Raw genomic sequence first — 12,387 nt, 5'->3', positions numbered from 1 at the left:
TAATTTGATCTAACCAGATCTGACAGTGACTTATTAGAGAAAATGGTTTCCTTAAACTGGAAAAGAAAAAAAGAAAAAGGAAACAAAAAATAAAAGGATAGCCCCAGAAGTTGGAACCCCTCTCTGAAGTGAAAGACACAGGCAAGAAACTGTGGTTCTTTTAGAGACAGAATGACATTTGCTTAGCTCCTAGGTTTTGAAATGTAAAATTTCATTTTGCTGAACACGAGCAGTCATCGCTAAGAATTGTCAATTAACATTCTACTTGTTAATTAAGGTGGGTGGGGGAAAAAAAAACAAAAATCACAGGATCACAGGGAACAAAATTAGACAAGTTTTGAATAATCATATGACAGTTTTATGTCATTGAAAGTTTTTAGTGCCACAAATTCAGCATGTTTTAGAGCTGAATGTATTGAGGCTTTAGAAACAGTCAATGCGCAGCAACATATCATGTAGAGTTTGGGGTGTTTAAGAAGCTTTTGTAATTATTACTATGATCATATACATAGTTAAATACATTTACTGACAACACAAACTACATGATCAAGATAAAGCAAAAAAACCCTGAGACTGGATTGTTCCCTTATGAAGAAAACTCAGTGGTGAAATTAAAGCAAATTTTTCAGTACTAATGTCAAGAATTTCTTGGAAGAGATTCCCTTCTACTGGTAGTGCCAAGGACCAAGGATTAATAGAATATTGTCAGTAAATAATACTGACTAATTCCATTAAATAATCTTAGTTTTGGAGAAAAGGAATGTAAAAATTCAAGAAGAGCGTAACCAGACAGCAAATCAGTAAGTCCTTGGCCCCACTGCACCCTTTCCCCCCCCAGACAGTTAAAGCACTAGGCTACTACAGATAAGATCAGATGACATCTCTGCTGAATCACCCAGGAAGCGACTTTTGAGGTGTTCACAAGAGCTCAGGCATATTTGTACAGATATTCACTGAAGTAGCTAAGAAACTATGTCACTAGAAGCAACTGGTTCCCAGATCATCTTCTCTCGTCAGTGTTACTCGAGGATCAAGTTAACGAAATAATACACACCAGCTGTGGTAATACGCATCATATACTGTTTTCTCTTACTAACCTTAACTATTTAGAGTTTGCTTTTTGAGATTCTGGATTATCATCGGCGGAGACATTAAGTCATTCCTTACTTTCAGAAAAATAGGTAACATGCAAGAGTATAAAGAAAACAAAAAAGCCAGCCTACCAAATACTTAGATCCAGAAAAAACAATTTGCCTAAATTTATTTCAAGAGTTAAATTATGACTTTTGCAAAGATACAGAAGTTTAGAAATACATCTTTTGTTAGCTAAAAGTGGTTGCTAGCTACAAAGGTAAAAATAGTCAATATTGGGGGTGGAGTGAAACAACAAAATAAAGCATCCTAGGACAGAACCAGCAGAGCTAAATGATAATGATTTTCTCTGCAAATTTCTATTTGCGTAGGAAGTGGCTTCTATAATTTCCCTCTAACATATCAGATCACAGCAAAAACAAGTCTCTCTTGTGTCAGTCCCTACCAAAATTATAAAAGGATCCTTTTAAATTATCACAAAATAGAACGACATCAAGTGTTTTCTAAAAGTTGGGGGAAATAGAACAAAACTATTCCAAGTGTGTTAATATAAGAGTCTTTGTCTTTCAGTTACAAAACATACAAGGAAAACTGTTTAAAGACATTGAGTGATACTATGCCAAATACCACAAAACACAAATACATGAACACTTTCTTTTTCCAAGGAATTGCCATCATCAAAATCAGACAGCTATTTTGAAAACCGCTATTCATGATTAGAAATTTTCTCATTGCAAGAAGAAAAGTTTTGGTAACTGTTACGGAAATAAAAAGGCTCACTGAATTTCTACACCAAACATCTATCAGAAAAAGCTGTCAACGTCAAAATTTGGTTCAAAATTGTAGCTTCCTTGTACATCAGAAGGTATCTGAGAGGCAGCCTCTGAACTTGGAGCACAGGAGCTACAGTAGGTGAAGCCACTGAAGCTGGGCTGTCGCAGTCCTAGCCCCGTCCTTTCGTACAAACACCAGTACAATCTCTTCACGTAAGCAGATCAACAGATTTCAACACGTTTTTGCAGGGTTAGTTTTCGACTGGAGTACGTCCCTCTGCCCACGTAAGCACCAGCAAAACAGAGACCAGTGGATTTAGCCAGCCTTAAGACACCGTCAAGTCAGCTCCCACCCAAGATAAAACCAGGGAGTTACAATTAAAATACCAACTTCTATTTCCTCCTCCTCTTGTTACTATGTGTCCTGCAAAACATTCAAACAACACGGTGCTTTATTGACAAAAGGCAGCGTGGTAAAGGTGAAAGAGCTTTAATGAGCGAGAGCAGGAAATACCTTGGGACCACGGTGTCCCCACAGCGCGAGTGACATTTTCTCAAACCGCTTTGCAGTCACGTAACAAAAGTCGTTGCCACCCTTCCTATCACTTCGTTGTTTTAGGTATTAAAATGATAAAGCTGTACTCTCACTTAAGTCTCTTCGTATTTAGACTACAGGGGTAAAACAGATCACAGCTTCTTACTTGCAGCCAGAACAAACAGCCCAAGGCCCCAGCTCTACAAGAGCTTACAAGTAGAAATGATTCATGTTAGTAAATCAATTGACACGTACCGGATCTAATAAGAAATATACAGGGTGTTTACAGAAAATGCTGCATGGATGCACCTGTAGGGAAAGCCTGTGTGTTTTTCTCACACAGGTGGTGACTCTTTGTTACCATTCTCCACACAGAGTCTCTATATTATGACCCTGACCAACAAAATCATGAAAGCTTGGGGATGACTGGGGAGAAACAAGTTAAAAACAACAATCCAAATCCAGAAACCAAGATTTTGGCCATGGGAAAAATCAGACTGACACATGGATATCCACGTAGTATTAGAAAGACAAACTGAGATCTTGCTTGGATGAAAAGCAACAGAATGGAAGCAGGGAAGAGAAGGAGGCCTCAGCTTAGAGAAGGTACACACATTAAAGCTTAGCTCTGGAATAACATTACCCATGAAAAACACACAGAAAGGAAAGGAGGAAGAGCTCGGAAATGGAGTCCTGCGGGCCCTTCAGCACAGGTGAGGAGACCTCATAAGCAGGACAGTCACACAAGCCTAAAATAAGGTAGGATTTTAAGATGAAAAGGATGGAACAAGGGCAACAGTGAGAGGGAATACTTAAAAAAAAAAAAAAACACCAAACAAACCAACACACCACCACCCCAACACTTTACACAGAAAAACTGCTCATGTGCCCTCCACTCCGAGAACGAAGGTCTTCCATGCTCCCGAGCCAAGACAACAGAGTCGTCCTCCAAGCCCAGACTTCTGAGACTGAAAAGAAATCAAACAAAAGAGCAACAAAGTGCTGCTGGCCTAATCCCACAACGTTTGAAAGGAAACGTAATTACTGTTATTAACATCCACGAATGCTTTTCCCTCCCCTTTGGAATGCCACTCTAAACTCACCTAGTCTTTCTACAAAAAGAATTACCATACATTTCTACTAAATTGCTGAACAAAATATATTTAAAAGGTTGGGGTTTTTTCCTCAAAATGGCCTACAAAATACCACAGTTCATAACATCTACAAGCTCCAGGTCAAAAACTTTTCAAAAAGATGCAGAGAGAAGGTTCACTAAGAAGCTGATCCCTAAGAATAAAACCTACAATATTGTGTAACAAAACTAATTTAAATCAAACTGGAAGTCTGGATACGGATAAGGAAGAATTATGAAACACGAAGTCTTAGGAGTCTGGATACACCTCATGTGGATTTTATCCATGGTGACCGCTAGTAAACCTAATTAGGCTGTATTGCTAGAAATAAAGCAAACTGACCCGTCTGAATAGAAGATTTTTGCAGTTATTATTAAGCCTAATGTCATGTTTAAACTATTTTGAAATAAAAATCTTGTAGTTAACAAAAGATTGCACATGACTGACCTAAATCACTTGCATTTTTTAAAGATTTTAGTCCACATTAGTGGCATTCCCAAGCCTAATGAGGATTTTAGAAAAATAATGTGTTGAAGTAAGTTAGACCAGAGTAGAACAAAATATTCTAGTTGCTCAGCCAGAAAAAGAAAATCAAATTAAACGAGTACAAATGCTTATGGAAGGAATGCCTGCTTTGCCAAAAGATAAAACTGAACTAGGCACTGGCCTTTTCTTTTAATTCTGTCTCAGCTATCCACTGTACCTTTTTTAGTCGGGTGGCAACAGGATCTAATTGCTTCTGGAAGTTTTCTGTGCAAATGGAGATGGTAAATTTTTTGCAGTATAAAAGTAATTAACGATGCTATGAATGGGTTAATGTTTTGCAAAGACACATCCAGGATAATTTACAGTGTCCACTTTCAGAAAATAATATGGGAATAATAATTTCCAGTATAGTAGCCTGCATGCACTTTGTACCTGGAAATTCTGTATTTGCAATTTATTCGCAATAAAATTTCAAAACAACACTGGCACTTGAATATCCAGCCACAGGTATGACTCAGAAGTGAAATTACTTTAATTTCCTGCTGCTATTTAGAATTCAAGCACTGATCTATGGATGCGAGATAGAGCTTCAAAAAGAAAGGTAGTTTCTCTCGATCTTTGTTAAAAAAAAAAAATCTGTATATAACAAAGTATTAAACTTTAAACTATATTGGCCCAAATAAACTCATTGTTCTTATAGCACAATATCCTTCTTTCAGTCAACTGTGAATTAATAATATGCTACAGGTTATAAAAGAGTATGTCAGTAAAGTTCAGGAGAGAAGGGCCAAAAGACAAGGAAGGAGTTTAATCAGATACACAGACGCACTGCGTCATATGCTACACAGAGGTTAAGAACACACCTTCAGCAGTAGATTTTACAGTTATGATGATCCACAAATAAACTATTGGATTAACCCTTTAACATGAAATGTCTTAGTAACAGGGAATCTATTGTGTTGTCATGAGGTTTATAATGCCCACTGAGCAGACTAACTCATATAATTGTATTTCTCCATTTGTCCCCATTAGACCAAAGCATGCTAGGAATTTCTGTACAGAATAAAGGCATTCCTAAAATTCCTGAAAACGAAGTATTAGTTAGCTTTCTAAGCAAGCCATACTCTTTTGCAATAAAAAGGACATCCCTGCAGAAGTCAGTCAACCTAAATACACAAGCCCCAGAGCCCATCAGGCAGCCTCTGAATACCTCCAAACTTCCCCAGCCCAAAAGAACAAAACCAACCAAAAGGAACATCCTCACAAAACTTAATTTTAAGTAGAAATAAGTTTAAGAAACTTAGTGTACTGTAAATGTGTTAAGAAACAAAGGTGTTACAATGGGTTAATGCCTCACTCTACTGGAAACTGGCTTTAACCCTAATGCAAAACAAGTAGAATTAACTGGATGGTCTCACAGCTCATTTGATCACATCAAAACTGTTGATTACCTTACAGTAATTAGTTTCCTCTGTTCGAGACAAGAATCAAAACTGAAATAAATGTGGGAGAGGTCACAATTCAAAAGGCACAGAGGTTAAACACAGAGCTACCTAACAGCAAGGTCTGCACAGGCAACAATTCTACGTTGTTTCCTGCAATTTCTTTTTCTTTTCAAGTAATTTGGTATAAAACTGCACCTCTATAAAAGCTGTTTACACAGTATTCTGAAACACAGAGATTTGAAGGTTGGTTCTATTTGCCAGCATTGAAGAACCTCCTTCTCTCACCCTAATCAATAAAAAGCATTTAACTGTTAGCTGCAACTATCTTACAGAAACAAGTTTACGTAAATAAGCAGTAAAGTCTTGTCATAAACAAAGACAGAAATTTGTGCATCAAGAATGCCACAATGACTTCAACACAGATAGATCCCCATGCCTCCATATACCTCAGCTGCAGGCAATGAAACAACGCACGTTTAAAATCAGATATATGCTTAAGCACATTAAGTGGCCTTGTCAAGCAGGATGCTTGTTCTTTCCCAAAAAGAATTTAATAACTGTTTTCGCTTATGTCAATGAGACCAAGAGGTGCTCCCAGTTGTATGACTATAACAAGAAAAAAAAACAATTATAATTCCTAAAATGCATTTTTTTTGAAAAATGTATTTCTAATGGGTTAGATAGTACTAAGCACCAAAGTCTACTTTCAAAAAAAATAAGGCACACTTAAAGAAGTTGAGTACTAAGTCTTTTGCTGCTCTCTGTACTAAGAATAGGACCTAAGGATTTTTTTTTTTTAACAGTCTGGTTTAAAAACAAAATATAAGCAACCCACAGGTGAAAATGCCTGCGATTTCTTTCATGACCTACAAACAAATGAATAACACAGAAGAGGTGTAGGAGTCTAGAGGCAAGATTTTGTTTTCTTTTGTTACTAATATTTAAAAACAAACCTAGCTTGAAAATGGGCATACTATTTTTTCTTAAGAAAAAATGTGAGAGAGACTGCCAGAAAGAAAATGCAGACAGCCTCTCTCCACAACTCTGTCTTGAAAAAATCATTTTATGATGATAGAGCCATTTTTAATGGCCAGAAGAGAAGAGATGCTGCACATCTGAACGACAGAAGTATGAGACCAATGATGAGAGTCTAGTCTATGACCATATCAGCACTGCATAAACACCACAACATTTCAGTTCTGCTAGAGATGAAATGAGAACAATTTAATCCATCTTCCAAAGCCTCCTTTGGTAGAAAAAAAAAAAAACAAACAACATAAAAACCACTAAAGGACAGTTTACATTTTTCAACCAAGCCACTGACCTCACCATGCTATTGGTGGTGCCCTCCATCTTCCCTCCCTTGTATCTCCACACATTCTGAAGTTTATTCTAGTTTTCTTTCAATGCATCCTAAATAACATTGTTCTAATTTCTTTTTAAAACCAATTCAAATCGGTGCCATTGTAAAGGAAGTTTTCCCAGAACAAAAACATCCCTAAAAGCTTCTTTCTATCACTATATTTTTCTTTCAAGTTCAGCTTATCAGCCCTCAATACCTCCCTCACAGTCTTGAGTCATTGTGGCAACTCATACACATGTAGAAAAGAAAAAACAAAATGCTTGGAATTCTGAATAGCTTTCTCTGGTAAGCTCCAGTTGCTATAATTAGACAACCCCTTTTCTAAATCACAAATACAACTATCAATAGAGGTAAAAATGAAAACTAGCATCAAACACATAGAACAAGCCAAATCCAAATGTTTTGTTTCCTTTCAGTCATCTCAAAACGTGCCCCGATTTAACCCTCAGAACTCAAATACACCGTTTGTTTCCATGGTTGTCTTTGCATATAAAATACCTACATAAAGTAAACAACAAAAACAAATCATCTTATTCACATGTCACAAAATTAGTAATGTATAAAAATAAGCAAAGTAATTATGCTTTCACTTTAAGCCAAAAAAAAAAAATTTTTAGAAGTAATGTAGATTCTAAATCACTAAGTAATTAACCTGACCCTTCAAGTAAGTGTGACATCATTTCCAGCACCTCAAAAAGACTCAAAACCTACAAACTTCAACCAACTTCACGTTGCAGAGACCTTATTTTCTTCATTTGCTGAGTTAAACTTGTAACATTGGTCCAAACCAAAAGATGAACAACCAGTTCAGATGCTTATCTGTTTTACCCTACTTAATTTTTTAATAAATTACAGAACTAGGTAACAAGTTCATAAAATAGTCCTAAAAGATCCAAGGCCTAGAACGTGAAGCTTCTTAGTTCCCCTAAATATAGCATCAGTCACATGTCTGTCACTGAGACCACATTAGCTTTTCTATGCTAGAATACCTCCTAACCCCTTCCCCCCAAAAAAATTTAGATTGTGCTACAAATACTCAGTCTTACATGAAATATGGCATGTAACATCTCAGACCTAGAACAGCTTAAACAACAATACACATCCATGTACATCCCCCATGAAAAACCCACCCCAGCACCCCCACAAAATGAAACAGTAGCACCTCGAAACTGCACTGCTGAAAAGCAAGAAAAAAGTTATTTGTTGTGTTCAACAGCAGTCTATGATCACCAAATAGCTATTTATTAGTCTTTTTTTTTAAATAATTATATAAATAAGTCTTATTTACTTCTAGAAAGAATACTTTTAAAAAGCAGTTTAAGCTTAAGATGATGAACAGTTCTCAGGAGTAAATTTGTACTTTGCAATTTGTAAATGCGCAAACATACCAGTTCATACCATTCCAAGACCAGATCCAATAATTTCAGATTGCACTCCTCATAATAAAGCAAATGTGTGGATGCTTGGCATAAATGCACAAAACACCTTTCCAAGACAGCAACCCATGGACACCCACCAGTAGATGCACCACTCACCAAGTTCTATTTCACTGATGGGAAAAATTAATTAATACATGCTATTTTATATGGTATGTTCAAAACTAAGAGTGCTTCACATACAGCAGCTTTCAGAACTCCCTGGTGTAAAACTGGTGGTATCTTCCCTACTGTTCAAATAGGGAAGCTGAAAAAAACTCAGCTGAAAGCACTTCAACACTGAGTCACTGACAGAGGCAGCGGCAGAGCCTATGATTTCTGGCTGCCAGCCTTCCGCTTCTGCCACTACCCAGCCCCTCTCCGACTTTGAAACCGCATATAACCTCTTTCTAATCAACCACTTGCATTGTTTCCCCTTTTGGGGAGACAGATATGCAAGGTCACGATTATATCAAAGAACAGGGTACTCTTGGTAACTTCGCCGCACCCGAGCGCTGGAGGGTACGCTACCTCTGGAAGAATCCGATTTTGCCAACCCCCTGATCTCAACAGAAATGCCAGAGACCGCTAGTTTCACTAGGAGGTCTGGCTTTCAGAAGAGACAACTCATGTGAGTGTTTGCAGGATAAAGACATCATTCACATAGACACTTCTAACGGCAGGTACTAGAAACCGTTGCTCTCGCATTTCACCTCACAAACCCTCTTGAAAAAAACTCTCAGGGTGGAAGTCCAGATAGCAGAGCTGGGAGCAGACAGAGGACTCGAGCAACTCAGCCTTGAAAACGGGAGGAACTGGTCTCATCTGAAGCTCGAGAGTCCTGCTAAGGCACAGTTAGAGTGTGAGAGCGGAAAAGTAGCAGGAAAAACAGGCCAGCAAGAAACCTTATTCCAGCCTATCCAAAACAGTGTATTATTTCCATTAGCAGCCTGTAAAATGTATTATAGAAATCTTTGGGTACTGTCAAAGCCTTGGAACGATGCATTTATCCATCAAACAACTACCGCTGAATGCACCAGCACCCAATACGATGGGTCCCGAACACACCATTACTCTGATCATATTGATATGGCTAACTTGTTTATTATTACTATTATCAGGATATCAGCTGGCTAGATCCACTGCAGACTACACTAAGTTCTCACATACAAAATACACTTGGAGCCACCATATTTTCCCAGTCTTTCACAGCTTCTGTATGCCACTGTGACAGTTTCACAGGGAAGACTCTTCAGAAGTACTTTTAATTACTATTTCCTCCTTAGCTAGAATGCATTAATTATAGCCTGTTCCTCCAGATAATACGAAAACAAAGACCAGTGCAATATGAACAGTACAAGAAACTTAATTACTGAGTCAAATGTCCTTTAGATGTCAGTATGACCACAGTGAGGAGCAGGAAACTAAAACACACACGTATCAGCCTCAAGTTGTTAGATCCGTTATCAAAACAATACTCTTTCCTCAGTGACTTCATTATGAAGAGCTCAACCAGCTAATTAATCAAACACCTGTTATGTGTTTTGAAAATGTGCTTTTTTTTTTAATAAAGGAGGCCTGCTGATGTATTTGTTACAAAGCAAATGTGGTAAATGGTTCTGCATGTAAATGCAGAAGTGCAGCATGACTTTGAAGTTTGAAGGTCAGATACAGTAACTGTTCTCATCAAGGTTCTTATGTCAGACTGCATCTTCTGTTTTGCATCTGTGTTTAGGAGGAGGAAGAAAATGAATTAAAAAGAAAAACATAAAGACAACCAGTTCTGTGACAACTTAAGAAGAACTGGAATGCTATCATTCACCTGTTTTCATTTAAAAATCTGCAAATACCCTGTCTCCCCAAAACGAAGAAAGAAAATGGAAAGGGTGCTGGGGGAACACACAATTTCATTCTGCTTTTTAACTTAGATTGATTTTTCCTATGAGAAAAACAAAGTCAGCAATGATTTTATGTTAAAGAAGAGAATGTCATTTTCTCCATTTTCAGAGACATTTCAAACCCATATCGTTTAAGAAAGCTGGAGGATTTTCTTGTTGATCAACACGTTTCATTTTAAAGCACTATAGATTTGACTGCAGATGCAAACCACAGGATTGTGTACTGATCTTTTTTCCAGGCATCAGAGAATTTACCCCTCAGCCTTCTATATTCCCAGCGTCTTTAGGATACAAAACTCAACAGCTGGGCCTGAAGGAAACAAATATGCCTCATGTACCAGAGTCTGATCCATATCAAAAGAGGGGAAAAAAAAAAAAAAAAAAAAGAATAATAATGTGTGTTTTACATGCATACCTCAAAGATGAATAACCAATACAGATTTCTTTTTAGCACCACCACCATGTTTAAATACAGTAAAACTGATAACACTCCCCAGTAAAACACGGAGTTATAAACAATCCCCTCTTACACATAAATAACAGAGACATTGTACAAAGCAGACAGGAACATGGACGGATGTACACAAAATAAACACATTCAAACTTACCCCACTCTAGATACTCAAGAATGTTCTTCTCTCTTCTCAGAGGGGAATTATTACATTCATCATAAAGGCAGATGAGTATATCCAGCAAGGTTTCCACACTGAAGCATTGCCCATTAGTCTGAGTTGGCCCATCCAAAATAAACTGCTCCAACTGCTTCAAACGCACTTCTCCAGACATGGTTGTTTCAGTTTGCATTGGGGTTTCTTTTTTAATGATTATTATTATTACTTTGCCAAAAAAAAAAACAAAAAATAAAACAAAAAAAAAATCTTTTGAGGGTTTTGTTGTTTAAAAAGAAGTCAACAGTATTTTTAACAAGTGTCAAACTGTGGTGGTGCTTAATTTCCAGCCTACCTCGGTGTTCCCAGCCTGAAACTAAACCCTTGCGACTTTCAGACACACACACAGAGTGTGTGTATCTGTGTGTACATAATTTTTAAGAGAAGAAAGTAGTTACCCTAAAAAAAGAAAAAAAATCTTTTAATTTGCTTAATAAGAAGGGGGAAAAAAAATAATACATGGCCACTGCTGATGCTTTAATAATTGGACTCAAATTCAACCGAGACTGACTGACACCGATTTCACCGTGCGCGCACAGACATACGCACTTATATATTTAAAAAGGTCTTCTCCTCCATTCAAAATGCAGATCATGCAACACGATCCTGAGCGGAGCCCCGCCGCATCATTAAAGTGTAACAGCCCCCTTCGGCTCGCACCAGCCTTTCACTTCCCGGAACGGATGGGAAGGGGAAAAAAAAAAAATAGATGCGTTTATATATTTATATACACGAAAGGAAGAAGAAAGCAGGGCGCGCACCGGCGAGGAGGGAGGGAGGGGGCCGCGCAGCCCCGCCGCCCCCGCCGCCGCCTCCCCCGGCCCCGGCCCCGGCCGCGGCCACCGCGCCCGCCGTGGGGGTGGGGCGCAGGTCCCCCCGGCCGCCCCTCCTCAGGGCGCAGCCACGTCCTGCCCCGGGCAGCCTTTCCCTTCCTCCTCCTCCTCCTTACCGAGTCTCCTTTTAAGGCTTTTCAGTGATTCAAAAAAACTAAAGTCTTCATCCTCGCCCCCTTCTCCTCCGCTGCGCCAAGGGGCGGCGGGCGGGACGCGCGCCCCTACACACCGGCACCGCCGCGGGGCGGCTGGGAAGCGCTCCGAGCCCTGTCAAATCCTTCCCATGGCTGCTGCTGCGGCGGCGCCCTCCTCCTCCTCCTCCTCCTCCTCCTCCGAGTGCGCGTCCTGGGGCGGAGGGAAAGCGCCGGCGTCCCCGCTCCGGCCGCACGCTGCGGGCCGGGAGGCCCCGGCGGCGGCTTCACTCCCGGCGGCGAGATGCTCTCCCGGCTTCGCCCCCCCGGGCAAAGGGCATCCTCCCGCGGTGCGCCGGTCTGTGTGCGGGGCGTGTGTGTGTGGTGTGCCTGCGCGGAGCGGCGGGGAGGGGTAACGGCGGCGCCCTCCCTCCCTCCCCTCGGCTTCCGCGCCCTCCTCTCCCCCGCCGCTCCCTCCCTCCTTCCCTCTCTCCCTCTCTCCCTCCCTCCCGCGGTCACACGCAGCAGCAGCCGCCGCTGTCGCCGCCGCCGCCGCCGAGCTCGCAGCAGCCCAACATGGCGGCCGCGGCGGGGGGGAGCCGCCGCCGAGCGCCG

At 40.1% G+C, this 12,387-nt stretch overlaps 1 protein-coding gene across 5 annotated transcripts in view; it reads right to left on the bottom strand.

Moving 5' to 3' along the window:
* Positions 1-12,181, bottom strand: part of CDC42BPA (CDC42 binding protein kinase alpha) — a 188,669-nt gene extending 176,488 nt beyond the window's left edge. For 3 of the 5 annotated variants that reach the window (XM_087774754.1, XM_087774757.1, XM_087774758.1), the window contains exons 1-2: positions 11,758-12,181; positions 10,749-10,976 (exon numbers count right to left, since the gene is read on the bottom strand). In XM_087774754.1, coding sequence (XP_087630880.1) covers positions 10,749-10,944 — 196 coding nt within the window. In that variant the 5' untranslated portion in view covers positions 10,945-10,976; positions 11,758-12,181. The remainder of the gene's footprint in view (positions 1-10,748; positions 10,977-11,757) is intronic. The other 2 variants (XM_087774755.1, XM_087774759.1) reach the window with 1 other exon arrangement.
* Positions 12,182-12,387: the final 206 nt, after the last annotated feature.

This window comes from Nipponia nippon, unplaced genomic scaffold (genome assembly GCF_047370975.1).
Source record: "Nipponia nippon isolate SJK-2023a ecotype South Korea unplaced genomic scaffold, ASM4737097v1 scaffold_4, whole genome shotgun sequence".
Classification (NCBI taxonomy): domain Eukaryota; kingdom Metazoa; phylum Chordata; class Aves; order Pelecaniformes; family Threskiornithidae; genus Nipponia; species Nipponia nippon.
This window is presented reverse-complemented; position numbering and strand designations above follow the sequence as displayed.